This window comes from Pongo abelii, chromosome 19, assembly GCF_028885655.2.
Source record: "Pongo abelii isolate AG06213 chromosome 19, NHGRI_mPonAbe1-v2.0_pri, whole genome shotgun sequence".
NCBI lineage: Eukaryota > Metazoa > Chordata > Mammalia > Primates > Hominidae > Pongo > Pongo abelii.
The window spans coordinates 91,713,067-91,740,706 of record NC_072004.2 but is presented as its reverse complement, the minus strand read 5'-3'; the positions used below and the strand labels follow the sequence as shown (position 1 = coordinate 91,740,706).

General features: G+C 49.4%; 2 protein-coding genes and 1 long non-coding RNA gene across 20 annotated transcripts in view; 2 read left to right on the top strand and 1 right to left on the bottom strand.

Annotated features, from left to right (window-relative positions):
- PRPSAP1 (phosphoribosyl pyrophosphate synthetase associated protein 1) overlaps positions 1-5,501 on the top strand; it is a 43,730-nt gene extending 38,229 nt beyond the window's left edge. For all 6 annotated transcript variants that reach the window (XM_063718984.1, XM_024234740.3, XM_063718987.1 and 3 more), the window contains 3 exons: positions 2,398-2,468; positions 3,270-3,416; positions 4,730-5,501. In XM_063718984.1, the coding sequence (XP_063575054.1) occupies positions 2,398-2,468; positions 3,270-3,416; positions 4,730-4,888 (377 nt within the window). In that variant the 3' untranslated portion in view covers positions 4,889-5,501. The remainder of the gene's footprint in view (positions 1-2,397; positions 2,469-3,269; positions 3,417-4,729) is intronic.
- LOC129051433 (uncharacterized) lies at positions 565-13,800 on the bottom strand. 4 transcript variants are annotated; one of them, XR_008515706.2, is made up of 5 exons: positions 13,659-13,800; positions 11,918-12,155; positions 9,266-9,362; positions 2,746-3,317; positions 565-1,674 (listed from the first exon to the last, which is right to left on the bottom strand). It is a non-coding gene; the product is annotated as an uncharacterized LOC129051433 (long non-coding RNA). The 4 variants fall into 4 exon arrangements; XR_008515705.2 differs by lacking the exon at positions 11,918-12,155; XR_010138353.1 differs by lacking the exon at positions 11,918-12,155 and having other exon boundaries at positions 565-1,517.
- The window catches only part of QRICH2 (glutamine rich 2), a 33,816-nt gene continuing 13,822 nt past the window's right edge, over positions 7,647-27,640 (top strand). For 3 of the 10 annotated variants that reach the window (XM_054537387.2, XM_054537388.2, XM_054537389.2), the window contains exons 1-5: positions 7,656-8,953; positions 11,437-11,496; positions 11,859-11,969; positions 20,978-24,800; positions 25,726-25,811. In XM_054537387.2, coding sequence (XP_054393362.2) covers positions 8,420-8,953; positions 11,437-11,496; positions 11,859-11,969; positions 20,978-24,800; positions 25,726-25,811 — 4,614 coding nt within the window. In that variant the 5' untranslated portion in view covers positions 7,656-8,419. Of the gene's footprint in view, positions 8,954-11,436; positions 11,497-11,858; positions 11,970-20,977; positions 24,801-25,725; positions 25,812-27,640 lie in introns of those variants that run through there. The other 7 variants (XM_054537384.2, XM_054537386.2, XM_054537385.2 and 4 more) reach the window with 6 other exon arrangements.

Below are 27,640 nucleotides of genomic sequence, written 5' to 3'. Positions count from 1 at the left end.
TAGAGCTGAATTTCCATTGATATTTGATGAGGGGTGCAATCTTTCTTTTTTTTTTTTTTTTTTTTTTTTTGAGACGGAGTCTCACTCTGTTGCCCAGGCTGGTGTGCAGTGGTGCGATCTCAGTTCACTGCAACTTTTGCCTCCTGGGTTCAAGCAAGTCTTGTCTCAGTCTCCCGAGTAGCTAGGATTACAGGCGTTGTGCCACCATGCCTGGCTAATTTTTATATTTTTAGTAGAGACAGAGTTTCACCATGTTGGCCAGGCTGGTCTTGAACTCCTCAGGTGATCCGCCTGCCTTGGCCTCTCAAAGGTGGCCTGGCCAACCTGGTGAAACCCCGTCTCTGCTAAAAATACAGAAAATTAGCCAGATGTGGTGGCAAGTGCCTGTAATCCCAGCTACTCAGGAGGCTGAAGCAGGAGATCGCTTGAGCCCGGGAGGCAGAGGTTGCAGTGAGCCGAGATCGTGCCACTGCACTCCAGCCTGGGAGACAGAGTGAGACTCTGCCTCAAAAAAAAAAAAAAAAAAGAAGAAGAAGAAGCGGATAGGTCAACATAACTGCCTATTTACATGGTTTAATTTAAAAACAGAATCTCAGGAAGCTGCTCCTAATGTTGGTGGTTTGAAACCCCTCTGCCCCCATTTTAAGTGATTTTATATACAAAGCCTTCTTGTCTTGCCCAAATTCAAGAAGTTGTCTTTGTTTCTAGGATGTGAAATCAGGAAATACATGTCTGTTGAAATGTATAAAGTAGTGCTGAATTTCAGCTCAACTGATTTGCCAGTATACAGAGAAAAACACCTGTTCTTTGAGATACACAGTGCCTTTTGGTGGGAATCTGCCAAAATTGTTTGTTGGTAGTCACTAAACTCTTGTTACCCTGAATTTTATTCTCTTTCGCTTCCCCCACTACTAGCCTAATAAATATTTCAGAATAATAACAAAGTTTAAAGAAAGAATACTTAGCCTATTCTTCTGAAATAGTCTTTGTTTTTCTTCTCTGTTTACTAACCTCCTTTTGAGGATAAAATCTTATTTCCTTTCTTTATCCTGTAGTTTCCTTTGTACACTCATAGCCTTTCTTCAGATGCAGATTTTGCAGTCAGATAAAAGTCTCTACTTTAAGCACCAATTAAATCAGGAAAAGATGATGGGCCTGGAGTTATTGTCTTCAAGTTCCTGATTTTGAGGAAACTCTGATTATGTCAGTAGTGCAGTTATCTGATAGTAAGGTTACACTGTCCAAATAAGGTGACTTTGGAAGAAAATAACAAAGCCATTTCATGATCTGGCAGCCTTTCGCTGTTTCGCTTTCTGCAGAGCGGCATTCCTTCTGCGTGTCTCTGTCGGTCTCTGTGAGAGTGGGGTTTCTGTCTGCACGGCATTGTGGTGCAGCTTCTCCGTGTTGGCAGAATCTTCCATGCTCTGCTGGTTCGTGTCTTTCCAGCTGTGCTGTGCACTGTGCTGGCTGCTGAGCTCATGAGACACGGCTCGTCTCAACTGAGAAGTGCTGTATGTCTAAAACACACACCAAGTAGAGAAGACTTGATAGGAAAAAAGTGTAAGGCTGGGTGCAGTGGCTCATGCCTATAATCCTAGCACTTTGGGAGGCTGAGGTAGAAGGATTGCTTGCTTCCAGTTTGAGACCCGCCTGGGCAACATAGCAAGATCCCCTCTGAAAAAAAAAAGTGTAAAACATCTCATTAATTTTTATATCAGGCTGGGCGTGGTGGCTCACGCCTGTAATCCCAGCACTTTGGGAGGCTGAGGGCGTGGTGGCTCACGCCTGTAATCCCAGCACTTTGGGAGGCTGAGGCGGGTGGATCACCTGAGGTCAGGAGTTCGAGACCAGCCTGACCAACGTGGAGAAACCCCGTCTCTACTAAAAATACAAAACTCAGCTGGGGGTGGTGGCGCATGCCTGTAATCCCAGCTACTTGGGAGGTTGAGGCAGAATTGCTTGAACCCGGGAGGCGGAGGTTGCAGTGAGCCAAGATCGCGCCATTGCACTCCAGCCTGGGCAACAAGAGCAAAACTCCGTCTCAAAAAATACATACATACATACCATACATACATAAATACATACATTTTTATATCAGTTACATGTTGAAATTATAATATTTTGGGAATTGCATAAAATAAAATGTATTAATTTCATCTGTTTTTAATGTGGCTACTAGAAAATTCAAAGTAACATGTATGGCGTGCCTTCTATTTCTTTTGGCCAATGCTGCTGTTTCTGAGAGACTGCAGGTTCATTGAGGGGGAATTTGCATGGTTTGTTTGTTTTTTGTCTGTATAGTGGTTTTGCCACCATTTCCAGGGAATTAGGTTGTGATTACATTTCTCTAGTGATACATGAATGACTGAGATCTTGTAATTTGTTTTGTTTTGCTAGTGATGATGGCCAAAGAGAAGCCACCAATAACTGTAGTTGGAGATGTTGGAGGCCGCATCGCAATCATCGTGGTATGGTTATGTGTCATGCATGTGCAGAGGTGACACTCCTGGCTCTTGGTCAGTAGGTTGTCCACTCTGGGACTGTATTTCTAGGAATGATGATCCGAATGGATCCACGTATCCTTTCTCACCCAAACTCCCTTGTGCCAAGTGGCAGAAACCTGTACCCAGGTGAACACACATTAAAGTATAACCTACAGATAGGAAATGAGCATAGTACTCCCATGAGAAAATTCAGCACCTGCACCTTCATCATGTGGATTCTAGGTTCTTTAAACCAGCTCACCTAATCATGCTTGAGCGTTAGGGCCGAAAGATGAACTGAAGGTGAGCTGTTCCATTTTCACAACTAAGAATGGGTCCCCGTGCAGACTCGTTCTGCATGTTGACATACTTTTTTTCCCAGCTCTAAATATCTGCTGGCTAGTGGGTCACGAGTCCTTTGCAGTAGCACACTTTATTTCAATTTTCTTCTCATGTCACGGTCTATTTGAAAAAAAATAAATGGAATGCTGGCTATGTGGGATTAACCAGAAATGTGAAACAGGAAAATGAGTGTTGGCAATCCTCAGCTCCAACCGTAATGTCACAGGTGCTTGACTGCGCCCTCCTCTGACAGACACACAAGGTACCGTCAGGTGCTTCTGTTGCCATTTCTGGATGCTTGGTCTTTGACCCAGGCACACAGCTCTGATTTTCCATCAGAAATCCTCCGAAACTGAGTGCAGAAAAGAGTAGGGTGGTGTGTGCATTGACAGTCTGGGCTAGAGGGTGTTTCTTTCCTACCAACTCACTCTGTTCTCCTCCCAGGATGACATTATTGACGATGTGGAGAGTTTTGTTGCTGCCGCGGAGATCCTGAAAGAGAGAGGCGCCTATAAGATCTATGTCATGGCCACCCACGGCATCCTGTCCGCAGAGGCCCCCCGCCTGATTGAGGAGTCCTCCGTAGATGAGGTCAGGCTGCTTCTAAATCTTGAGCCAAGATTTGCTGCTGTGTTTTCTGGGAATAATGAAATGATTCAGTCAATACTAAATTGCTTAATCTGTCTATAGCTTTTTCTAGCTTTTGCTGGCTAGCAGTTTGTTGGGACAGATACATGTTTAGGAATACAGATAGTCTGCGACTTACCATGGTTCAACTTAGAACTTTTTTACTTTATGATGATGCAAAACCATTGCAATTACGATGTAATGTATAGTATTCGATAAATTACTTGAGATATTCAACACTTTATTTTTTAAAATAATAGCTTTTATTATAAAATGAAAGCCTTTGCCCTAGATAATTTTGCCAACTACAGTCTAATGTAACTGTTACGATGTAATGTATAGTATTCGATAAATTACTTGAGATATTCAACACTTTATTTTTTAAAATAATAGCTTTTATTATAAAATGAAAGCCTTTGCCCTAGATAATTTTGCCAACTACAGTCTAATGTAACTGTTGTGGGCATATTTAAGGTAGGGCTAGGCCAAGTTAATGATGTTTAGTAGGTTAGGTGTATTAAATGCATTTTTTTTTTTTTTGAGATGGAATCTGGCTCTGTTGCCTAGGCTGGGAGTGCAGTGTAGCAATCTTGGCTCACTGCAACCTCTGCCTCCCGGGTTCAAGCGATTCTCCTGCCTCAGTCTCCCAAGTAACTGGGATTACATGAGCCGGCCACCAGGCCTAATTTTTGTATTTTTCGTAGAAACAGGGTTTCACCATGTTGGCCAGGCTGGTCTCGAACTCCTGACCTCAGGTGATCTATCCGCCTCGGCCTCCCAAAGTGCTAGGATTACAAGCATGAGCCACTGTGCCTGGCCTAAATGCATCTTCTACTTAAAATATTTTCAACTTATAATGATGTGTTTATCCACACATAACCCTATCATAAGTTGAGAGTTATGTTGAGGGTCTGTATATGTCTATTTGCATAACAGTTTGCTTGGGTACTTTAATTTGACACTCTAGGAGCATTTCTCTTGAGGCTGGAATTCTTCCCTTATGATCTGAGAGTTTTGCATAGCACTGGGGCTCACTGTGTTTCTGCGTGGAGACCATGCCATTCCTAAGATTTTCGTCTTGTGTTCTGAGGCCATGTAACTTTTCGTTTGCATAAAATTAGTTAAGTTTGCTTTATAAAAACTATACTCAGTGGAACAAGGTTTTGTAGTTTGGAACTTAGGCTGTGGGGACTCAATGTTAGATAAGCTTTTCTGTGTAACCAGTTTGGAGAACAGACTTCAGTAACAGCGTTTGTTTTCCATCACTGTGTGACTAGGTGGTGGTGACGAATACTGTCCCTCATGAGGTTCAGAAGCTGCAGTGTCCCAAGATAAAGACTGTGGATATCAGTTTGATTCTTTCTGAAGCCATTCGGAGAATCCACAATGGAGAGTCCATGGCCTACCTTTTCCGAAACATCACTGTGGATGACTAGCTTTCACGAGGGTCTCAACCCTGGACCTCCTGAGGGAAACATGGAAAAAGCAGTGCCATGAGTGATACAGTGTTTCCTTGCAAGGGAGGACTGGCAACAGCCTGGAGTTAGATATTCTCTTTTGCCTGGATTGATGGGGAGGAGGGATTAAAAGAGTCAGAAAGAAGACAGAGCTAATGGATAAATATCATAACATGGCCTTATATCTCTGCTGTCATCAGCCCTGTTCCTTAAACAAAAGTTCTAGCTGCTTTCCTGAAAATAATCTGAAAATCGTATTGATACTAAAGAGGAGTTAAAGGCACATAAAGTCTTAACTCTATAATGTTCATTTAGTTGTTTCAGCTCCAGGGAAATGGAGGTATTGATGTTGAACCTGGTTAGGGAAGCTGAGTGCCTGTGGCCCTATTACTATCCAGTTGGCCTCTCCCAAATCAACTTCAGATCTTTTATAGAGAATCGTATTTTTCTTTCAGAAATTGTTAAGCCTACAGCCATTGAAAAATGAAGCATTCATGTTGTTACATCTTCCAAGGATGTCAGATTAGAAAATAGCATCCCACCTCTGGGTATCTGAGTGGCTCTGAAGTTGCAAATAAAAGAATTTGTTGTCTTGCTAGTCTTTTCATTAGACGGCAGAAGACCATGGATACAGAACAACAGTCAGGTCTGTGGCTGGACACAAACACTTTGCCAGGTTCCACCCTCTTCCTAAGTGTTGAAGCTAAATTCTTGTTGAATACTATATTTTAAATCTTAAAAAAAAAAAAAAAAAAAAAAAGGCTGGGTGTGGTAGCTCACGCCTATAATCTGAGTACTTTGGGAGGCTGAGGCAAGGAGGATTGCTTGAGCCCAGGAGTTTGAGACCAGCCTGGGAAACATGGCGAAACCCCCCATCTCTACAAAAAATACAAAAATTAGCCAGGCATTGGTAGCATGTGCCTGTAGTTCCAGCTACCTTGGGAGGCTGAGGTGGGAGGATTGCCTGAGCCAAGGAGGTTGAAGCTGCAGTGAACTATGATTGTACCACTGCCGTCCATCCTGGGTGACAGAGCAACACCCTGTCTCAAAAAAAAACAGGCCAGGGATCGTGTCTTATGCCTGTAATCCCTGCACTTTGGGAGGCCGAGGCAGGTAGACAACCTGAGGTCAGGAGTTTGAGACCAGCCTGGCCAACGTGGCAAAACCCCTTCTCTACTAAAAATACAAAAATTAGCCCAGCTAAGTTAAAAGCATAAAAAGGCTACAAAGAGGCCAGGCATCGTGGCTCACGCCTGTAATCCCAGCACTTTGGGAGGCCGAGGCGGGCAGATCACTTGAGGTCAGGCGTTTGAGACCAGCCTGGCCAATATGGTGAAACCCTGTCTCTACTAAAAATACAAAAATTAGCTGGATATTGGGGGAGGGGGTGCACACCTGTAATCCCAGCTACTCGGGAGGCTGAGGCAGGAGAATTAATTGGTTGAACCCGAGAGGCTGAGATTGTGCCACTGTACTCCAGCCCAAGTGACAGCAAGATTCCACCTCAAAAAAAAAAGACTGCAAAGAACTAGTTATTTTGATAACCCCTTAAAGGCCTACTGTGTACCAAGTTACTGCAATATAATGATGATCGAAAATCCTTCAATTAAATAAACAGTACCACTTAGGCTGAAGTGAAAAATCTGAACTTGAACAGTAGTTAAAATAGTACAGTTATTCCTTACAATCCATGGGAGATTGGTTCCAGGACTCAACCGCCTGCCCATGGATGTGTAGTCCCTGATAGAAGATGGTGTAGTATCTGCATACAAGCTATGCGCATCCTGGATGACTTGTAATACCTACTGCAATACCCTGTGCAGATAGTGGTCATGCTGTATTGTTTAGAGAATCGACAGGAATCTGTACATGTTCAGTCCTGGTTGGTTAAATCTGCAGATGCAGAGCTCATGGAGGGGGCTGGATGTGTACGGCACACACTCATAGGTTTTCTTTAAGTAGCCTTGCTGTGCTTCCGTTAGGAAGTTTTATTTATACGTTTTTGGGAAGAACCTGATATGGGGAAGTCACGTCTAAATTGTTAACACCAGATTTGTCTCATGCTGTTTAATCCTGCTTTGTAATGAGCTCAAGCATGGGTGCTTGACCAGGTAAGTGTTTTTTTTTTTTTTTTTTTTTTTTGAGACGGAGTCTTGCACTGTCGCCCAGGCTGGAGTGCAGTGGCGCGATCTCGGCTCACTGCAACCTCTGCCTCCCAGGTTGACGCGATTCTGCTGCCTCAGCCTCCCGAGTAGCTGGGATTACAGATGCGCGGTACCATGCCTGGCTAATTTTTTGTATTTTTAGCAGAGGGGTTTCACTGTGTTGGCCATTCACTGTGTTGGCCAGGCTGGCCTTGAACCCCTGACCTCAGGTGATCTACCCGCCTCGGCCTCCCAAAGTGCTGGGATTACAAGTGTGAGCCACCAAGCCTGGCCTTTTTTTGAGATCAATTAATTTATGGCAGGCTGGGCGCGGTGGCTTACACCTGTAATCCCAGCACTGGGAGGCCGAGGCGGGTGGATCACCTGAGGTCAGGAGTTCAAGACCAGCCTGGCCAACATAGTGAAACCCCATCTCTGGTAAAAATACAAAAAATTAGCCGGGCATGGTACTGCGCATCTGTAATCCCAGCTACTCGGGAGGCTGAGGCAGCAGAATCGCGTCAACCCGGGAGGCAGAGGTTGCAGTGAGTCGAGATCGTGCCATTGCACTACAGCCTGGGCGACAGAGCAAGACTCCCTCTCAAAAGTAAAAAAAAATTTATGGCAGCACAGAAAAGGGACAATTAGCCACCAGTTAGTGATCTGGTGGCTAATTGGAACTGCCTGAGCAGTGAGTGGGTTGTCTTTTCCAAGTTGCTTCACCTTTGATTGAACAAAATATGTGGACTGTCTGCAGGGGACCAAGGCCCCAAGACTGCATCCCTTAGACATGGGGCCACCACTCTGTGGAATGGACGCAGCTGATGACACAAAGCATGGTTGCCAGGAAACCCTCAAGTCTTTCTGTCCTTATGTGGCCCCGCCAAGAGTGAGTGAATCCTGGCCTTTCCAGGTTAAGGGGATGGATGGAGTCTAGTTGGATCTTGGGAGGCCTCCTCAGCCCCTGTTGCCAAGGCTCCCGTTGTGATCCTTGTGGTGGCCTTGGTTGCCCGCGGTGGCTTGCAGCGAGGCGTGTTGTTACGTGGAATCTTCAGGGCACGCGGGGGCCCCCACGTTTCAAACGTCCGCCGGCGCAGGGACTGGGAGTCCAGGGCTCCAGCTCGGGGACCCGAGGCCAGCGACAGACAGCGGAGGGGTGGCCGTCGCAGACCCCGCCGGGGAGCGGAGGCGCAGATTCCCTGGAGGCGGGAGCTGTGTCCAGTGACTCGCCCGGCGCGGCCGGACCCGGGGCAGGGGCGCCCCGAGGACCTCGCAGGGTCCCTGAAAGGCCCCAAGGCGCGGCGCGCAGTGAGCGGGAAGTGGTTGGCCGGCGCCCCACGGCGGCGCACAGCTCCTGACAGCCACGATGCCCCCCGCGACCACGGTCTCCCTGCGGGAGCTGGCGGACCTCTCCATCGGCACCCCAGAGGTGGGCGCCGTCAACTTCACGGCCCTGCACACGCTCATCGTGGCCATGCTCAAGAACCTCGACCTCCAAAATACCCGGATCGACTTCCAGGCCTCGTCGCCCGAGCCCAGCCGCTCGCTACAGTCCGTCCGGAGCTCGCTCAGCATCCCACACCTGCCCGCGTCCAAGGAGGTGCCCAAGGGGGCGCCCCGGGAGAAGCGCAGGGGCGTGGGCCGGGCGCCTTCGTCAGCGCTGGAGAGCCAAGTGAAGGACCTGGGCGGCCAGGTGGAGGACCTAAGCAAGCAGCTCAAGCGCGTGGACGGCCAGGTGCAGGGCATCGCCACGCACGTGCAGCACTTCTCCCAGGCCAGCGGGCTCGACCTGGCCGCGCTAGAGTGGCCGGAGGAGCAGGAGGTGGGCGTGCGGGCGCTCTATAGGGTGCGGACTGGGAGTATCATGAAGGACGCCGCCGAGGAGCTCAGCTTTGCCAGGGTGAGCGCGCACACGGAGGCACGCGCAGGCCGTCTGCACCCTCCAGGCCTAGCCGAGTCCCCACCACCCTGGAGGGGCGAGCGGTGGTGGGGACAGAGGGGATGGGGACCGAGGAGGTGCCAGACCTCAGTGCGACTGGCTAGATAGAGCGGCCCATGCTCTATCTTGCAGTCCACGGGGCTGCAAGACGTGAAAATCCTAAAAGAACGCCACCAAAAGGCCCAGGGCCTCCCCGAGCTGGAGGACCTGGGGACCCCACCTCCCGAGCGTAGTGGCCCCATCCCACCCACCTCCTTCCTAGCCCCTGTTTACCGGAGAGGTTCGCCCACCACTTATCAGACATCCAGGAACCCAGAGCTGGCTCAGAGTGGGGCCGGCAACTTCTCAGTAGATTCTTAGAGTGAATTCCCTTTTTAAAAAGAATAAAGACATAAAGAGATAGGTGTTGAGGACAAAGGCTCCCAGAGAAGGGGAGTCAGGATGGAGAGTTGGACCTCAGCTCCCTGTGGCCATGACACAAGCCACAGCAGGCAGGGGACAGTTTCACTTGGACTTTTTTTTTTTTTTTTTTGAGACGGAGTCTCACTCTGTCACCCAGGCTGAAGTGCAGTGGTGCAGTCTCGGCTCACTGCAACCTCCGCCTCCCGGACTCAAGCGATTCTTCTGCCTCAGCCTCCCGAGTAGCTGGGATTATAGGCACGTGCCACCACGCATGGCTAATTTTTGTATTTTTAGTAGAGAAGGAGTTTCACCATGTTGGCCAGGCTGGTCTCAAACTCCTGACCTCAAGTGATCTGCCCGCCTCGGCCTCCCAAATTGCTGGGATTACAGACATGAGCCACTGAGCCCTGCCTTCAACTGGACTTTTGTTTTCTTGGAGGGACAAGTGCATATAATCATTGAGCATAAGTATTGTCCAGTGAACAGCAGGAAGCAACGCAGGTCAGCGCCGGGAGGTAATAGAGACGTGCACGTCTCAGAGCCACGTTAGGTTCGTTCTGAAAGAAAAAGTAGAAGCAACTAGGAAGGCAGCTGGACGGGGAGGCCAAGAGGAGGGACAGGAGGGGAAAAAGAGGCCGGGAAGAGGCAGGAAGAAGAGGCCAAGCCCCAGCAGGGGAGCCCTGGCCGCTTATGCCCTCCTGCCATGTCACCCCAGGTCTCGAGACCCCAGCACCAACTCACTTTTGCTCTGGGAAGCATGTCTGCTTTCCTTTTCAAACTTTAAAGTGTGGTGGGGTTTTTTTTTTTTTGAGACACAGTCTCACTCTGTCACCCAGGCTGGAGTGCAGTGGCGCATTGTCGGCTCACTGCAACTCCATCTCCTGGGTTCAAGGAATTCTCCTGCCTCAGCTTCCCGAGTAGCTAGGATTATAGGTACACACCACCACGCCCAGCTAACTTTTGTACTTTTAGTAGAGATGGGGTTTTGCCATGTTGGCCAGGCTGGTCTCGAACTCCTGACCTAAAGTGATCCTCCTGCCTCGGCTTCCCAAAGTGTTGGGATTACAGGCAAGAGCCACTGCACCTTGTCTTTTGTTTTAATTTTTACCTAATCTTAGATTCTAGAAATTTGCAAAAGTTATAAAGAGTAACTTGTTTTATTTTTATTAATATATTTTTTCTTAATCCCAAATATGATAGTAAGCACCTTATGTTGTAGCGATTTGCTTTGGTTCTTTTGAGGTGCTTTTCTCTTTAGATAGCACAGATGTTCAGCTACTGTTGAGGTACCTGGCACCCTTCCTTCCTTGTAAGGCAAGGTGGGCCTTATCCTACAGGCTTTCTCACAAGTGGGTTGGAGCAAACTGAATCCCAGGACCAGAGGGTCCCATCCCTGCAGCAGCATTTACTTCTGCCATGCCACCAGCCACGTCCCCCACTGCATCTCACTTCCCTTCCCGCACTTGTCTGGGAAGAGACCCAGGAGCCTGGGCTGACCGGCCAGGTAAAAACCAGGTAGACGGCACGGGCTCCTGCCTGTAATCTCAGCACTGTGGGAGGCCGAGGCTGGAGGATTGCTTGGACCCGGGAGTTTGAGACCAGCCTGGGCAACATGGCAAGATCTTATCTCTACAAAAAAATGTTTAAGATTAGCTGGATGTGGTGGTGCATACCTGAAGTCCCAGCTACTCAGGAGGCTGAGGTGGGAGGATCGCTTGAGCCTGACAAGTTGAGGCTGCAGTGAGCTGTGGTGGCGCCACTGCACTGCAGCTTGGGTGACAGAGCAAGACCCTGTCTCAAAAAAAAATAAACAAACAAAGGAAACCAAAAAACCCAAGTAGAAGAAGAAACCCTCCCTTTCCATAAGAGCCACACAAATTCCCCCTTTCCTTGTCTCCTGGCACTGAGTCAGTGTGTGAATATGCGAGTATGCATGTGTGTGTCTGAGTGTGAGAGTGTGTGTGCGCATCTGTGTGTGTGTGCATGTGAGTGTGCGTGTGTAGGGGCCACTGTCATTCTCCTTTCCTGAACTCTTCTTCCAGGTACTTTCACAGCGGGTTGATGAACTAGAGAAGCTATTCAAAGATCGGGAGCAATTCCTGGTAATACCAGCCAGTTCCATGGGAAAGGGCTTTCCAGGGGGCTGGCCCTCTCTCAGTGTGGCCCTCTCTCCAGGGCTTGTCCATCCAGGGCAGGCAGTGTGTGCCCTCTGCCTCTCAAGTCTCTGCCCCTGGGTTGGAGGGAAATCTGTCCCATCCCTGCCCAGCACTCTACTGGGTGCTCACATGGGACAGAGAACTGGCTGCCCAGCCTTCGCTGGTCACTTCAAGGGTGATGAATTCTCCCTGGGGCTGGGGCTGGGGCTGTGAAGGACCCACCCAGATCCTGTTAGACCAAGTCTGTTCCTAAAGCTGCTTGGGATTAATCAAGGGGTGTATGCGTGTGTCTTGTCTGTCACTGTCAGGAACTAGTCAGCCGGAAGCTGAGTTTGGTTCCTGGTGCAGAAGAAGTCACCATGGTCACCTGGGAAGAGCTGGAGCAGGCGATTACGGACGGCTGGAGAGCCTCACAAGCGGTGAACCAGTGGGGGCCTGGGCCGTGGTCTTGGGTGGGGCTCCCCAGAACCTCTCGCTTTGTACAGCTGCACAGGATTCTGTTCTATGGATGTTCATAGTTCTCAAGTTTCATTGATATGGGTGTTTTAAATAGTTTTTCCAATCTTAAGAACAAGGTGACATTCACGTGTGAATAACATGCATCCCTAGAAAGAGATGTGTGTCAGTGATTTGGCCATTGGCAAATTGCTTTCCATGGCTGCTGTTCCAGTGTAGACCCCCACCATCAATGGGAGAGAGAGCTTGTTCCCTGACGTCCCCTCAGCGCTGTATGTTGGCACCCAATTTTTTGAGCTTTGCCAACCCACTGGATCAACAGAAAAATCGTACCTGAGTGTAGTTTTTATTTGCTTTTATAGCTTTTCAAACTTTCTTTACAGTCTGTCCTGAAATGCAGGGATCTTTCCTTATTAGTGGACCATGGTGACAGACCCTGGAAATAAAACCTCTGTAGGGGACCCTTTGCTGGTGGTGACTTTTTTTTTTTTTTTTTGAGACAGAGTTTTGCTCTATTACCCAGGCTGGAGTGCAGTGGCACAATCTCGGCTCACTGCAAGCTCCGCCTCCCACGTTCACGCCATTCTCCTGCCTCAGCCTCCAGAGTAGCTGGGACTACAGGCACCCGCCACCACGCCCAGCTAATTTCTTTTTGTGTTTTTAGTAGAGACGGGGTTTCACAGTGTTACCCAGGAAGGTCTTGATCTCCTCACCTCGTGATCTGCCTGCCTCGGCCTCCCAAAGTGCTGGGATTACAGGCGTGAGCCACCGCGCCCGGCCGCTGGTGGCGACTTTTGCACACAGGCATGCATGTGTCTGTCTTGAGACAGTGTACAGATGACCAAATTGTTTTCCGATCCCCGACCTAACTTCACCTGAATAAAATCAAGCTGGATATGTTCAAATGGCCCTCAAAGATGAGGCTTAACTTCCCTTTTGGTCTTGACATCCCTCCCGCTGGCTTTGGGCAAGTGGGTTATCAAAACAATCAAGCCAACTTTGAGGGACATTTAAAAATGTAGATGGAAGCAGGGTGAAGAGTAAAGCTTTTGGCACCACCAAGTGGCCATCTTGGGGAGCGCCAAATATCTGGGTACAAAAGACAACCTGGGATCTCCAGGACCGTTTTCTGATTTCAGGGCTCATCCTCAGAGGAAAGTGGCATCAGAAAGATGTTGCAAGAGGGGCCGGGCGCGGTGGCTCCAGCCTGTAATCCCAGCACTTTGGGAAGTCGAGGGGGGTGGATCACTTGCGTCCAGGAGTTCGAGCCCAGCCTGGACAACATGATGAAACCCTGTCCCTACCAAAAATACAAAAATTAGGTGGGTGTGGTGGTGCACACCTGTAATCGCAGTTACTCAGGAGACTGAGGCAGGAGAATCGCTTGAACTCGGGAGGCAGAGGTTGCAGTGAGCTGAGATCTCAGCACTGCACTCCAGCCTGTGCAACAGAGCAAGAACTCCATCTCAAAAAAAACCAAAAGTAGGTAAACTAGAAAGACTAACCAGTCAGTCATGCAGTGCCTCGGGAGGAAAAAGGGGACAGTATGTGCTTCCTGTGGCTGTTCCAACAAATGACCAGAGACCGATCTGTGTGGCTTAAAACCACACAGATCTGTTATCTTACAGTTTGGGAGGACACAAGGCCAGTACCAGTTTCACTGGGCAGAAGTCAAGGTGTTGGCAGGGCTGGTTTCCTCTGGCAGCTCTGGGGGGAGAATCCATTTCCTGGTCATTTTCAGCTTGTAAGTGTGGCCGGCAGCCCCTGGTTCTGGCCACATCAGCTTCAGCCTCCTTCTTGTAAGGACCTTTGTGACTTCATCACTGCATCCACCCGGATAATCCGGGATACTCCCTCCGTCTCAAGATCCTTAACTGTACCTGCAAAGTCCCTTTTGCCACGTAAGGTAATGCTCCCAGGTTCAGGGGATGGGGACATGGATATCTTTGGGAGTTTATATTCAGCACACCATAGTGACTAAAACTAAAATAATAGTTTTTCAGAACAAACATCTTGAAGTCCTAGACAAATGGACATGACAGCTACAGAGGTGGGGGTGGGGGTGGGGGTGGGGGGAACGGGGTCCTAGAAAGGTCGGTACAGTTTTCATTAAGGGCATCAGATGAGACCCCTGTCATTTCTGAGGATGATAGGAATTAGAAATAATGAGTGCCGGCTGGCATGGTGGCTCACACCTGGAATCCCAGCACTTTGGGAGGCTGAGGTGGGGGGATCACCTGAGGTCAGGAGTTGGAGACCAGCCTGGCCAACATGGTGAAACGCCATCTCTACTAAAAATACAAAAATTAGCCGGGTGTGGTGGCACAAGCCCGTAATCCCAAGTACTCGGGAGGCTGAGGCAGGAAAATCATTTGAACCCGAGAGACGAAGTTACGGTGAGCTAAGATCGTGCCACTGCACTCCAGCCTGGTTGACAGAGTGAGACTCTGTCTCACAAAAAAAAAAAAAAAAAAAAAAAAAAAATTAGCCAGGTGTGGTGGCAGGAGCCTGTAATCCCAGCTACTTGGGAGACTGAGGCAGGAGAATCTATAGAACCTGGGAGGCAGAGGTTGCAGTGAGCCGAGATTGCACCACTGCACTCCAACCTGGGTGACAGAGTGAGACCCTGTCTCAAAAATATATATATATATATATAAAAAACACCACCAACTCTAAGATACATCCTGATTTCAGAGATGTTAAAATGTATGTGTGGGTGTGGGGGCAGGATGTCCATCTTAGAATCAGTGAATGTATTTTGAGTCCCAAATGGACTTCATTTTTTTTGAGACAGAGTCTTGCTCTGTCGTCACCCAGGCTGGAGTGCAGTGGTGTGATCTTGGCTCACTGCAACCTTCCCCTCCAGGTCTCAAGCAATCCTCCTGCCTCAGCCTCCCTGGTAGTTGGGACTATAGGCGTGTACCACCGTACCTAGCTAATATTTTTTTTTTTAGTAGAGAGGATGTTGTCATGTTGCCCAGGCTGGTCTCAAACTCCAGAGCTCAAGTGATCCACCCGCCTTGACCTCCCAAAGGGCTGGGATTACAGGCGTGAGCTACTGCCCTGGCCTGTCATATACTTTTGTTCAAGATTTTGGCTCGTTTGTTGTAATGTTGGGGCATGTTAAAGAAAAAAAATATATTTTTGAGACAGTCTTGCTCTGCTGCCCAGGCTGGAGTGCAGTGGTACCATAAGGGCTTACTGCAACCTCAACCTCCTGGACTCAAGTGATCCTCTCACCTCAGCCTCCACAGTACCTGGGACTACAGGTGCATGCCACCACACCGGGCTAATATTTTGTATTTTTGAGACAGAGTCTTGCTCTGTTGCCCAGGCTGGAGTGCAGTGGCGTGATCTTGGCTCACTGCAACCTCCACCTCCCGAGCTCAAGCGATTCTCCTGCCTCAGCCTCCCTAGTAGCTGGGATTACAGGTGCCCACCACCACGCCCAGCTAATTTTTTTGTATTTTTTGGTAAAGATGGGGTTTCACCATGTTGGCTAGGCTGGTCTTGAACTCCTGACCTCGGGTGATCCACCCGCCTTGGCCTCCCAAAGTGCTGGGATTACAGGCGTGAGCCACCATGCCCGGTCATATTTTGTATTTTGTAGAGAGGTTTTTGCCATGTTGCCCAGGCTGGTCTCAAACTCCTGGCCTCGAGCAGTCTGCCAGCCTTGGCCTCCCATAGTGCTTGGATTGAGCCACTGCACCCAGTCTCAATCCTGGCTCTCTACTCATGATGCAGGCATACCGCACAATTTCCATAAAGTCACCACTGTCTGCCAAAACCCATAATGGACATTAATACCCAGTTTCAAAATCCTTATTTTACGTTTATGCTAAAGGACTCTACCAACCATGCAGGCAGGTCAAATTGGTCTCAGGTCAAATTGGTCTCAGGTGTGTTGTATGTGCTTACCTGGGGCTAGTGGCACTCCCCCACTGCTTTCATCCTGGTCTGTGCGAGGGCTGAACTGGCCATTACCAGAGCTTGTTCTCTTGCTTCTCAACAATCTTTTAATATTTATATTTATCTTTATTTGCTTTTGGAGTTGTTCATAATTATGAGCAATAATCAAACACAGATGCTTTCTTACCTCTGGAGAAGTAAAAATGTTTAAAGGTGTTTATGCTTATGTGTAAGTCTCACAGTGTCTGCCGCCATCACCCTGAGAAGATGTACTGCTCAGTAAAAACAGTATGATAGTGGCATGTGCAAAAAAGGTTTGGCTTGGCCGGGTGCAGTGGCTCACACCTGTAATTCCAGCACTTTGGGAGGCCGAGACAGGCGGATCACAAAGTCAAGAGATCGAGATCATCCTGACCAACATGGTGAAACCCTGTCTCTACTAAAAATACAAAAAATTAGCTGGGTGTGGTGGTGTGTGCCTGTAGTCCCAGCTACTCAGGAGGCTGAGGCAGGAAACTTGCTTGAAACCACCGGAAGGTGGAGGTTGCAGTGAGCTGAGATCGATCGCATCACTGCACTCCAGCCTGGGCAACAAGAGCGAAACTCCGTCTCAAAAAAAAAAAAAAAGGTTTGGCTTAAAAAAAGTGAAAGTGGAGGCCACTTTCTTCTAGTCCATTCCTTTTGTGTTCAGGGTCCTCTTGCAATATCGTTTAGTTTTGTTTTTTGAGACAGTCTTGCTTTGTCGCCCATGCTGGAGTGCAGTGGCGCAATCTTGGCTCACTGCAACGTTCACCTCCTGGGTTCAAATGATTCTCCTGCCTCAGTCTCCCGAGTAGCTGAGATTACAGGCGCCCACCATCACGCCCGGCTAATTTTTGTATTTTTAGTAGGGACAGGGTTTCACCATGTTGTCCAGGCTGGGCTCGAACTTCTGACCTCAGGTGATCCGCCCGCCTCGGCTTCCCAAAGTGCTGGGATTACAGGCTGGAGCCACCGCGCCCGGCCCCTCTTGCAACATCTTTCTGATGCCACTTTCCTCTGAGGATGAGCCCTGAAATCAGGAAACGGTCCTGGAGATCCCAGGTTGTCTTTTGTACCCAGATATTTGGCGCTCCCCAAAATGGCCACTTGGTGGCGCCAAAAGCTTTACTCTTCACCCTGCTTCCGTCTACGTTTTTAAATGGCCCTCAAAGTTGGCTTGATTGTTTTTGATAACCTACTTGCCCAAAGCCAGCGGGAGGGATGTCAAGACCAAAAGGGAAGTTAAGCCTCATCTTTGAGGGCCATTTGAACATATCCAGCTTGATTTTATTCAGGTGCAGGTAGGTTGGCGATCGGAAAACAATTTGGTCATCTGTACACTGTCTCAAGACAGACACATGCATGCCTGTGTGCAAAAGTCGCCACCAGCAGAGGGCGCCCTACACAGGTTTTATTTCCAGGGTCTGTCACCATGGCCCACTAATAAGGAAAGATCCCTGCATTTCAGGACAGACTGTAAAGAAAGTTTGAAAAGCTACAAAAGCAAATAAAAACCACACTCAGGGCCGGGCGCGGTGGCTCACACCTATAATTCCAGCACTTTGGGAAGCCGAGGCAGACGGATCACTTGAGGTCGGGAATTTGAGACCAGCCTGACCAATATGGTGAAGCCCCATCTCTACTAAAAATATAAAAATTAGCCTGGCGTGGTGGCATGCGCCTGTAATCCCAGCTACTTGGGAGGCTGAGGCAGGAGAATCGCTTGAACCCGGGAGGCAGAGGTTGCAGTGAGCCGAGATCGCGCCACCGAACTCCAGCCTGGGCGACAGAGCGAGACTCTGTCTTAAAAAAAAGACAAAGAGGTCAGGCATGGTTGCTCACGCCTTTAATTCCAGTACTTAAAGTCAAGGCGGGAGAAGTGCTTGAGGCCAGGAGTTTGAGACCAGCCTGGGCAACATATTGAGACCCCATCTCTACAAAAAGTTTTTAAAAGGCTGGTCACGTGGCCGGGCGCAGTGGCTCACGCCTGTAATCCCAGCACTTTGGGAGGCCGAGGCGGGCAGATCACGAGGTCAGGAGATCAAGACCATCCTGGCTAACACGGTGAAACCCCGTCTCTACTAAAAACACAAAAAAATTAGCCGGGCGTGGTGGTGGGTGCCTGTAGTCCCAGCTACTCAGGATGCTGAGGCAGGAGAATGGCGCCGGGAGGCGGAGCTTGCAGTGAGCTGAGATTGTGCCACTGCACTCCAGCCTGGGTGACAGAGTGAGACTCCGTCTCAAAAAAAAAAAAAAAAAAAAAAAAAAAAAGCCAGAAGGCCAGGCAGCGTGGCTCATGCCTGTAATCCCAGCACTTTGGGAGGCTGAGGTGGATGGATCACCTGAAGTCAGGAGTTCAAGACCAACCTGGCCTACATGGTGAAACCCCATCTTTACTGAAAAATTCAAAAAATTAGCCGGGCATGGTGGTGCATGCCTGTGATCCCATCTACTCAGGAGGCTGAGGCACTTGAAACTTGGAGGTGGAGGTTTCAGTGAGCTGAGATTGTGCCACTGCACTCCAGCCTGGGTGACAGAGCAAGACTCTGTCTCAAAAAAAAAAAAAAGTGAGACTCCTAAGTAGTCCTGGCTACTTGGGAGGCTGAAGGGGGAGGATTGCTTGAGCCCAGGAGTTAAAGGTTGCAGTGAGCTGTGATCATGCCACTGCACTCCAGATTGAGTGACAGAGCAAGACCCTGTCTCTAAAGTGTGTGCTTGTGTGTGTGTAGCCATAATAATTGTTTTAATATCCATCTCTGCTAATTCTAACACATACGCCAGTGTTGAGTTGGTCTCAATTGGTTGAGTTATCTCCTCATTATGGGTCATGTCTTCCTGCCTCTTTGTATGCCTGGCAATCTTTGATCGGGTGCCAGCCATTGTGACTTTTCCTGCATTGGATGGTACATATTTTTGTATTTTTTTTTTCTTTTGAGGTGGAGTCTTGCTGTGTCACCCAGGCTGGAGTACAGTGGCACAATCTCTGCTCACTGCAACCTCCACCTCCTGGGTTCAAGCGATTCTCCTGCCTCAGCCTCCTGAGTAGCTGGGATTACAGGTGCGTGCCACCATGCCTGGCTAATTTTTGTATTTCTAGTAGAGACGGGGTTTCACCATGTTGGCCAGGCTGGTCCCGAACTCCTGCACTCAGGTGATCCGCCCGCATTGGCCTCCCAAAGTGTTGGGATTACAGGTGTGGGACACCACACCCGACCATATTTTTGTATTCTTATACATTTTATTGAGCCTGTTTCCCCCAGGACACAGCTACTTAAAAACAGTTTGATTGCTTCAGGCGTTGTTTTTATGATTTTATGATTTGTTAGGTGGGTCCATAGGTGTGTTCAGTCTAGGGCTGATTATTCTCCACTTCTGAGGCAACACTTTTCTGAGTACACTCTGCTCTGTGCTACTTGAATGATGAGTTTTTCCAAACTGGTTGATAAGAACAGGCACCATTTCCAGCCCCATGGCAGGCAGGGCACTGCTTCTTCAAGCCCTGCAGGTGGTTCTTTCCCCAATCTTGGGACGTCTCCCCACATGCAGGTACTCATCAAATGTGTGCTCATCACTCGGAGGGGATCCTCCACAGACCTCTGGAGTGGGAGTGGGCTTTCTGTCATCTCCCTTCTTTCTGGTTAATTTTTTTTTTTTTTTTTTTTTTTTTTTTTGAGACAGAGCCATGCTCTGTCGCCCAGGCTGGAGTGCAGTGGTGCGATCTCAGCTCACTGCAACCTCCGCCTCCTGGGTTCAAGTGATTCTCCTGCCTCAGCCTCCCAAGTAGCTGCGACTACAAGCATGTGCCACCGTGCCTGGCTAGTTTTTGTATTTTTAGTAGAGATGGGGTTTTGCCTTGTTGGCCAGGCTGGTCTCAAACTGCTAACCTCAGGTAATCTACCCGCTGAAAGTTCTGGGATTACAGACATGAGCCGCCACGCCTGGATAACTCCCTTCTTTCTGGTACTCTATCCTGTGACCTTCAGTTGCCTGAGTCTCCCTGAATGCTCACTTCTGTCTCCTCAACTCAGAGAGTCTGCCGGGCTCCACCTCAATTCCCCCTCCCTGCGCTGCAGTCTGGAAACTCCAGCAAGGCAGCAAGCCAGGGTGATACAGGGTTCCCAGTTTTCCTTTCTCCACTGCTTGGGGATTACTGTCCTCCATAACTTGATATCCAGTGTCTAGGAAACCACCGTTTCATAGCTGCTGTTGGTTTTTTTGTTGTTGTTGTTTTTGTTTTTGTTTTTTGAGACAGAGTCTCACTCTGTCTCCCAGGCTGGAGTGCAATGGCGTGATCTCGGCTCACTGCAACCTCCACCTCCCGGGTTCAAGCGATTCTCCTGCCTCAGTCTCCTGAGTAGCTGGGATTATAGGCATGCACTATCACACCCAGCTAATTTTTGTATTTTCAGTAGAGATGGGGTTTTGCCATGTTGGCCAGGCAGGTCTCAAAGTCCTGACCTCAAATGATCCAGCCACCTTGGCCTCCCAAAGTGCTGGGACTATAAGCGTGAGCCACCGCACCTGGCCACAAAAATTACATATTTTTGTACATGCCATTTTCAAATATGCAGATTCTCAAAAATATGGAGACGTAGCCTCCCAGAACATCAGTGTGTTTCTTTTTCTTTTCTCTTTTTTTTTTTGAGATGGAGTTTCACTCTTGTCACCCAGGCTGGAGCACAATGGCACGATCTCACAGCGACCTCCGTCTCCCGGGTTCAAGCAATTCTCCTGCCTCAGCTTCCCGAGTAGCTGAGATTACAGACACATGCCACCACGCCCGGCTAATTTTGTATTTTTAGTAGAGATGAGGTTTCACCATATTGGTCAGGCTGGTCTTGAACTCCTGATCTCAAGTAATCCGCCCGCCTCGGCCTCCCATCAGTGTGTTTCTTTATGTCAAGCTTAGCTTTTAGGACCAGAGGGCTTTTTTCTCCAGGGGCCCTAAATCATCCTAGTCAGAACTTCCAGATTTCCTTTCTTCCCACTCTGATAGTGAATATTTTGACTGTTATTGATTTCCTTCTTCCTCTCCAACCAGGGCTCAGAAACACTTATGGGATTTTCTAAGCACGGAGGGTTCACTTCATTAACATCACCTGAAGGGACTCTAAGCGGAGCCTCTACCAAGCAACCAAGTATTGACCAAGCTCTGGATTCTGCCAGTGGTCTTGGCCCGGATCAGACTGCATCAGGATCTGGTGGCGCAGCACACCCCTCTGATGGGGTTTCCAGTAGGGAACAAAGCAAGGTCCCCTCTGGTACTGGTAGACAGCAGCAGCCGAGGGCCCGTGATGAAGCTGGCATGCCACGACTCCATCAGTCTTCTATATTCCAATTCAAATCAGATCATCACAGGAGTAGAGAGAAGCTTACCTCGACACATCCAAGAAGAGATGAACGAGATGCACGTCCTGGTCCAGTTCAAGAGGACTTAACCTCGGCCAGAGACCAGCCCAGTAGGGTGCCCGCTAGCCAGAGTCAGGTCCATCTAAGGCCAGATCGTCGTGGGTTAGAACCAAATGGCATGAATCAGCCTGGATTAGTGCCTGCTAGCACTTACCCACGTGGTGTGGTACCCCTCAGCATGGGTCAGCTTGGTGTGCCACCACCTGAAATGGATGATCGGGAATTGGTACCATTTGTCATGGATGAGCAATGTATGTTGCCACCATTGGTACCTGGCAGAGACCAGCAAGGATTGGAACTACCTAGCACAGACCAACATGGTCTGGTTTCATTCAGTGCATATCAGCATGGTATGACACTTCCCGGCACAGACCAACGCAGTATGGAACCACTTGGCGTGGATCAGCGTGGATTTGTAATATCAGGCATGGGTCAGCAAGGACTAGTACCCCCTGGTATGGACCAGCAAGGATTGACATTGCCTGTCGTCGATCAACATGGCCTGGTTCTACCTTTTACAGACCAGCATGGTTTGGTATCACCTGGTTTGATGCCAATTAGTGCAGATCAGCAAGGTTTTGTGCAACCCAGTTTGGAAGCAACTGGCTTCATACAACCTGGCACAGAGCAGCATGATTTGATCCAGTATGGCAGATTTCAGCGTGCTTTGGTCCAACCTGGTGCATATCAGCCCGGCTTGGTCCAACCTGGTGCAGATCAGCGTGGTTTGGTCCGGCCTGGAATGGATCAGTCTGGTTTGGCCCAACCTGGTAGAGATCAGCATGGTTTGGTCCAGCCTGGCACAGGTCAGCATGATTTGATCCAATCTGGCACAGGTCAGGGTGTCTTGGTACAGCCTGGTGTAGATCAGCCCGGCATGGTCCAACCTGGTGCAGATCAGCATGGTTTGGTGCAGATTGGTGCATATCCACCTAGTTTGGTACAGCCTGGCATGGATCAGCATGGTCTGGTCCACCCTGGCATGGATCAGCATGGTCTGGTACAATCTGGTGCATTTCCTAGTGGCTGGATACAGCCTGATGTGTATCTACCTGGACTGGTACGGCCTGGTACATATCCACATGGTTTGGTACAGCCTGGTGCAGAACCACGTAGCTTGGTCCAACCTGGTATAGATCAACATGGTTTGGTTCAGCTAGGAGCCGGTCAATATGGTTTTGTGCAGCCTGGCATAGATCAGTTTGGCTTGGTGCAACCTGGTGCAGGTCAGCAAGGTTTGGTCCAGCCTGGTGCAGATCAGTATGGTGTGGTCCAACCTGGAATGGATCAGCATGGTTTCGCACAACCTGGTGCACTTCAGCATAGTTTGGGGCAACCTGGTGCAGTTCAGCGTGGTTTGGTCCAACCTGGAGTGGATCAGTGTGGTTTGGTACCACCTGATTCAGTTCAGCGTGGTTTGGCACAACCTGATGTAGATCAACATGGTTTGGTACAATCTGGTGCAGATCAGCCTGGTCTGGTCCAACCTGGAGTGGATCAGCATGGTTTGGTACAACCTGGTGCAGATCAGCATGGTTTGGGGCAACCTGGTGCAGTTCAGCGTAGTTCGGGGCAACCTGGTATAGATCAGCGTGGTTTGGCACAACCTGGTGCAGATCAGAGTGATTTGGCACAACCTGGTGCAGTTCAGCATCGTTTGGCTCAACCTGGTGCAGTTCAGCATGGTTTGGTCCAAACTGGAGTGGATCAGCGTGGTTTGGTCCAACCTGGAGTGGACCAGCGTGGTTTGGCACAACCTCGTGCAGATCAGCATGGTTTGGTCCCACCTGGTGCAGATCAGCGTGGTTTGGTCCAACCTGGTGCAGATCAGCGTGGTTTGGTCCAACCTGGAGTGGATCAGCATGGTTTGGTCCAACCTGGAGTGGATCAGCGTGGTTTGGTCCAACCTGGAGTGGACCAGCATGGTTTGGCACAACCTCGTGCAGATCAGCGTGGTTTGGTCCCACCTGGTGCAGATCAGCATGGTTTGGTCCAACCTGGTGCAGATCAGCGTGGTTTGGTCCAACCTGGAGTGGATCAGCGTGGTTTGGTCCAACCTGGAGTGGATCAGCGTGGTTTGGTCCAACCTGGAGTGGATCAGCGTGGTTTGGCACAACCTGGTGAAGTTCAGCGTAGTTTGGTGCAACCTGGTGCAGTTCAGCATCGTTTTGTCCAACCTGGTGCAGTTCAGCGTGGTTTGGTCCAACCTCAACCTCGTGTGGATCAGCGTGGTTTGGTCCAACCTGGTGCGGATCAGCGTGGTTTGGTCCAACCTGGAGTGGATCAGCGTGGTTTGGTCCAACCTGGAGTGGATCAGCGTGGTTTGGTCCAACCTGGAGTGGATCAGCGTGGTTTGGTGCAACCTGGAGTGGATCAGCGTGGTTTGGTCCAACCTGGAGTGGATCAGCGTGGTTTGGTCCAACCTGGTGCGGATCAGCCTGGTTTGGTCCAGCCTGGTGCAGGTCAACTGGGTATGGTGCAGCCTGGAATAGGTCAGCAAGGTATGGTGCAACCTCAGGCAGATCCACATGGCCTGGTACAACCTGGTGCCTATCCTCTTGATTTGGTACAACCTGGTGCATATTTGCATGATTTGTCTCAACCTGGGACATATCCACGTGGTCTGGTGCAGCCTGGAATGGATCGGTATGGTTTGAGACAACCTGGTGCATATCGGCCAGGCTTGATAGCACCAGGCACAAAGCTTCGTGGCTCTTCAACATCCCAGGCAGATTCTACAGGTTTTATATCAGTACGTCCATATCAACATGGTATGGTAGCTCCTGGCAGAGAACAATACGGCCAGGTGTCACCACTCCTAGCCAGTCAAGGTTTGGCATCACCTGGTATAGACCAAAGGAGTTTGGTACCACCAGAAACTTATCAGCAAGGTTTGATGCATCCTGGCACAGACCAGCATGGCCCAATACCACTGAGTACAGGTTTGGGATCTACACACCCAGATCAACAGCATTTGGCATCACCTGACCCAGGGGAGCATGACCAGGTATACCCAGATGCAGCTCAGCATGGCCGTGCTTTCTCTCTCTTTGACAGTCGTGATTCAATGTATCCTGGTTATTGTGGCCCAGGGTATCTAAGTGCTGATCAGCATGGCCAGGAAGGTTTGGATCCAAATAGAACACAAGCCTCGGACCAACATGGAATTCCTGCCCAGAAGGCCCCAGGCCAAGATGTCACCCTTTTCAGGAGTCCAGACTCTGTCAACCGAGTCTCATCAGAAGGGAGCGAAGTCTCGAGTGAAGTCCTGAGTGAGCGACGCGATTCACTGTGTAAAATGAGTTCTAGTTTCCCCACAGCAGTGGAGACATTGCGTCTGTTGGGAGAGCTCAGTAGCCTCTACGTGGGGCTAAAGGAGAGTATGAAGGATGTGGATGAGGAGCAGGCCGGCCAAACCGACTTGGAGAAGATCCAGTTCCTGCTGGCACAGATGGGTGGGTGCCGCTTGCCGATAGAGGAGAAACCACTGTCTCTGTTTTCAGTTGGTTTCATCCTTTTCTTCCCCCGGCCTCAACTGGCTGCTACACGTCTCCCTGAGTCCCTGAAAACAGCATGTCATTCAGAGCATGTCCCACAGCCTTCAGAGTCCAAAAAAATGGGTGGGCAAAGGAGAGAACTAAGCCCCAGGAGAGGAGTGGAGCGGGTTCTTGTGGCTTTGTCAGGCTGTCTGCACAGCAGCTGGGGAAAGTGTGTGGTTATAGAAAGCAGTAGCATTGGGAGGTGTGCGGGAGAGAATGTTGAAGAATTAAACTAAACATTTTGACTGGGAGCAATGGCTCACGCCTGTAATCCCAGCACCTTGGGAAGCAGAGCCAGGTGGATAGCTTGAGGCCGAGTTCGAGACCAGCCTGGCTAACATGGCAAAACTCTATCTCTACAAAAAAAAAAAAAAGCCAGGCGTGGTGGCACACACCTGTAGTCCCAGCTACTCGGGAAGCTGAGGTGGGAAGATTGTTTGAGCCAGGGAGGCAGAGGCTGCAGTGAGCTGTGATGGATCACTGCACTCCAGCCTGGGTGACAGAGCAAGACCCTGGCTCAAACAAAACAAAACTTAACATTTGCCTGTTCCTAACTCCAAGCCCAGAGAGTAATTAAGATTTTTTGCAGTGGTTGGAATTCAGGGGTCAGTTGTCCCAAAGCCCTTTAGGATGTCAGGCATTAGGTGGATGTTTCATGGGCTAAGGACAGCTCTCTCTCCCTTCTTCCCACCTCCCTTTCCCAGTCACCAGGAGATACAGGATAAAGTGATAGGTCCTGCTGTCCTCTAGGGTAGCTTCAGTGTTGCAGGGGCTGGAAATGGAGATTGGGAGCCCACTAGAGATCTAACCCCTCTGATCATAAGGCCTCTGCTTTCCATAGTCAAAAGGACCATACCTCCTGAACTGCAGGAGCAGCTGAAGACTGTAAAGACGCTAGCCAAAGAAGTTCGGCAGGAAAAAGCAAAAGTAAGGAAGAGTCAACCCACTTTGTCTTTTTTTTTTTTTTTTGAGATGGAGTTTCGCTCTTGTCGCCCTGGCTGGAGTGCAGTGGCACCATCTCGGCTCACCCCAACCTCCACTTCCCAGGTTCAAGCGATTCTCATGCCTCAGCCTCCCGAGTAGCTGGGATTACATGTGCCACCAGGCCCAGCTAATTTTGTATTATTATTTGTATTATTAGTAGAGATGGGGTTTCTCCATGCTGGTCAGGCTGGTCTTGAACTCCCAACCTCAGATGATCTGCCCACCTTGGCCTCCCAAAGTGCTGGGATTACAGGCGTGAGCCACTGCGCCCAGCCCCCACTTTGTCTTTTAATGCTAATAATAGCACTTTCCATTTGTATTTTATGGATTAAATAGTCCTTTCTCTTACATTATTATCTAATTGGATCTTTGCAATCCTATCAGATAGGAAATGCACCTTGGGTATCATCGTGTTCATTTCCCGGATCTAAAACCTGATGCTCAGGCTGGGCACGGTGGCTCATGCCTATAATCCCAGCACTTTGGGAGGCCAAGGCAGGAGGATCACTTGAGCCCAGGAGCTCGAGACTAGCCTGGGCAACATAGCAAGGCCTTATCTCTACAAAAAATTTAAAAATTAGCCAGACATGGTGGTGCATGCCTGTAGTCTCAGCTACCTGGGAGGCTGAGGCAGGAGGATCACTTGAGCCTGAGTTTGAGGCTGCAGTAAGCTATGATCACGCCACTGCACTCTAGCCTGAGTGACAGGGTAAGACCCTGTCTCTAAAAAAATTTTTTTTAAACTGATGCTCAAAGCTGTTATGATTCAGCTGAGCCAAATAATGAGGGCTTTGCTCTTTTTTTTTCTTTTATTTTTTTGAGACGGAGTCTCGCTCTGTCGCCCAGGCTGGAGTGCAGTGGCGCAATCTCGGCTCATTGCAAGCTCCACCTCCCGGGTTCACGCCATTCTCCTGCCTCAGCCTCCCAAGTAGCTGGGACTACAGGCGCTCGCCACCACGCCCAGCTAATTTTTTGTATTTTTAGTAGAGACGGGGTTTCACTGTCTTAGCCAGGATGGTCTTGGTCTCCTGACCTCGTGATCCGCCCGCCTCGGCCTCCCAAAGTGCTGGGATTACAGGCGTGAGCCACCGCACCCCACCTTGCTCTTTTCATTATCTGTGGCAGCCTTGGAGTCCAGTTTGTGAGATTTTCTGGGGCCAGAGGTCATCGCAAGGGACGGCCAGATCCCTTCAGACGTTCTCCTTTTTTTAAAAAATTGAGACGGAGTCTCGCTCTGTTGCCCAGGCTAGAGTGCAATGATGCGATCTTGGCTCACTGCAACCTCTGCCCCCTGGGTTCAAGCTACTCTCATGCCTCAGCCTCCCAAGTAGCTGGGATTACAGGCATGCGTGTTCATGCCCAGCTAATTTTATATTTTTAGTAGAGACAGGGTTTCACCATGTTGGTCAGGCTTGTCTGGAACTCCTGACCTCAGGTAATCCTCCCACCTCAGCCTCCCAAAGTGCTGGGATTACAGGTGTGATCCACCATGCCCGGCCCAGTCATTCCTTTTTTTTTTTTTTTTTTTTTTTTTAAGACTGATTCTTGCTCTGTTGCCCAGGCTGGAGTGCAGTGGTGCAATCTCGCCTCACTGCAACCTCTGCCTCCTAGGTTCAAATGATTCTCGTGTCTCAGCCTCCTGAGTAGCTGGGATTATAGGTGCCAGCCACCACGCCCAGCTGATTTTTGTATTTTTTAGTAGAGATGGGTTTCCCCTTGTTGGCAAGGCTGGTCTTGAACTCCTGACCTCAGGTGATCCACCCGCCTCAGCC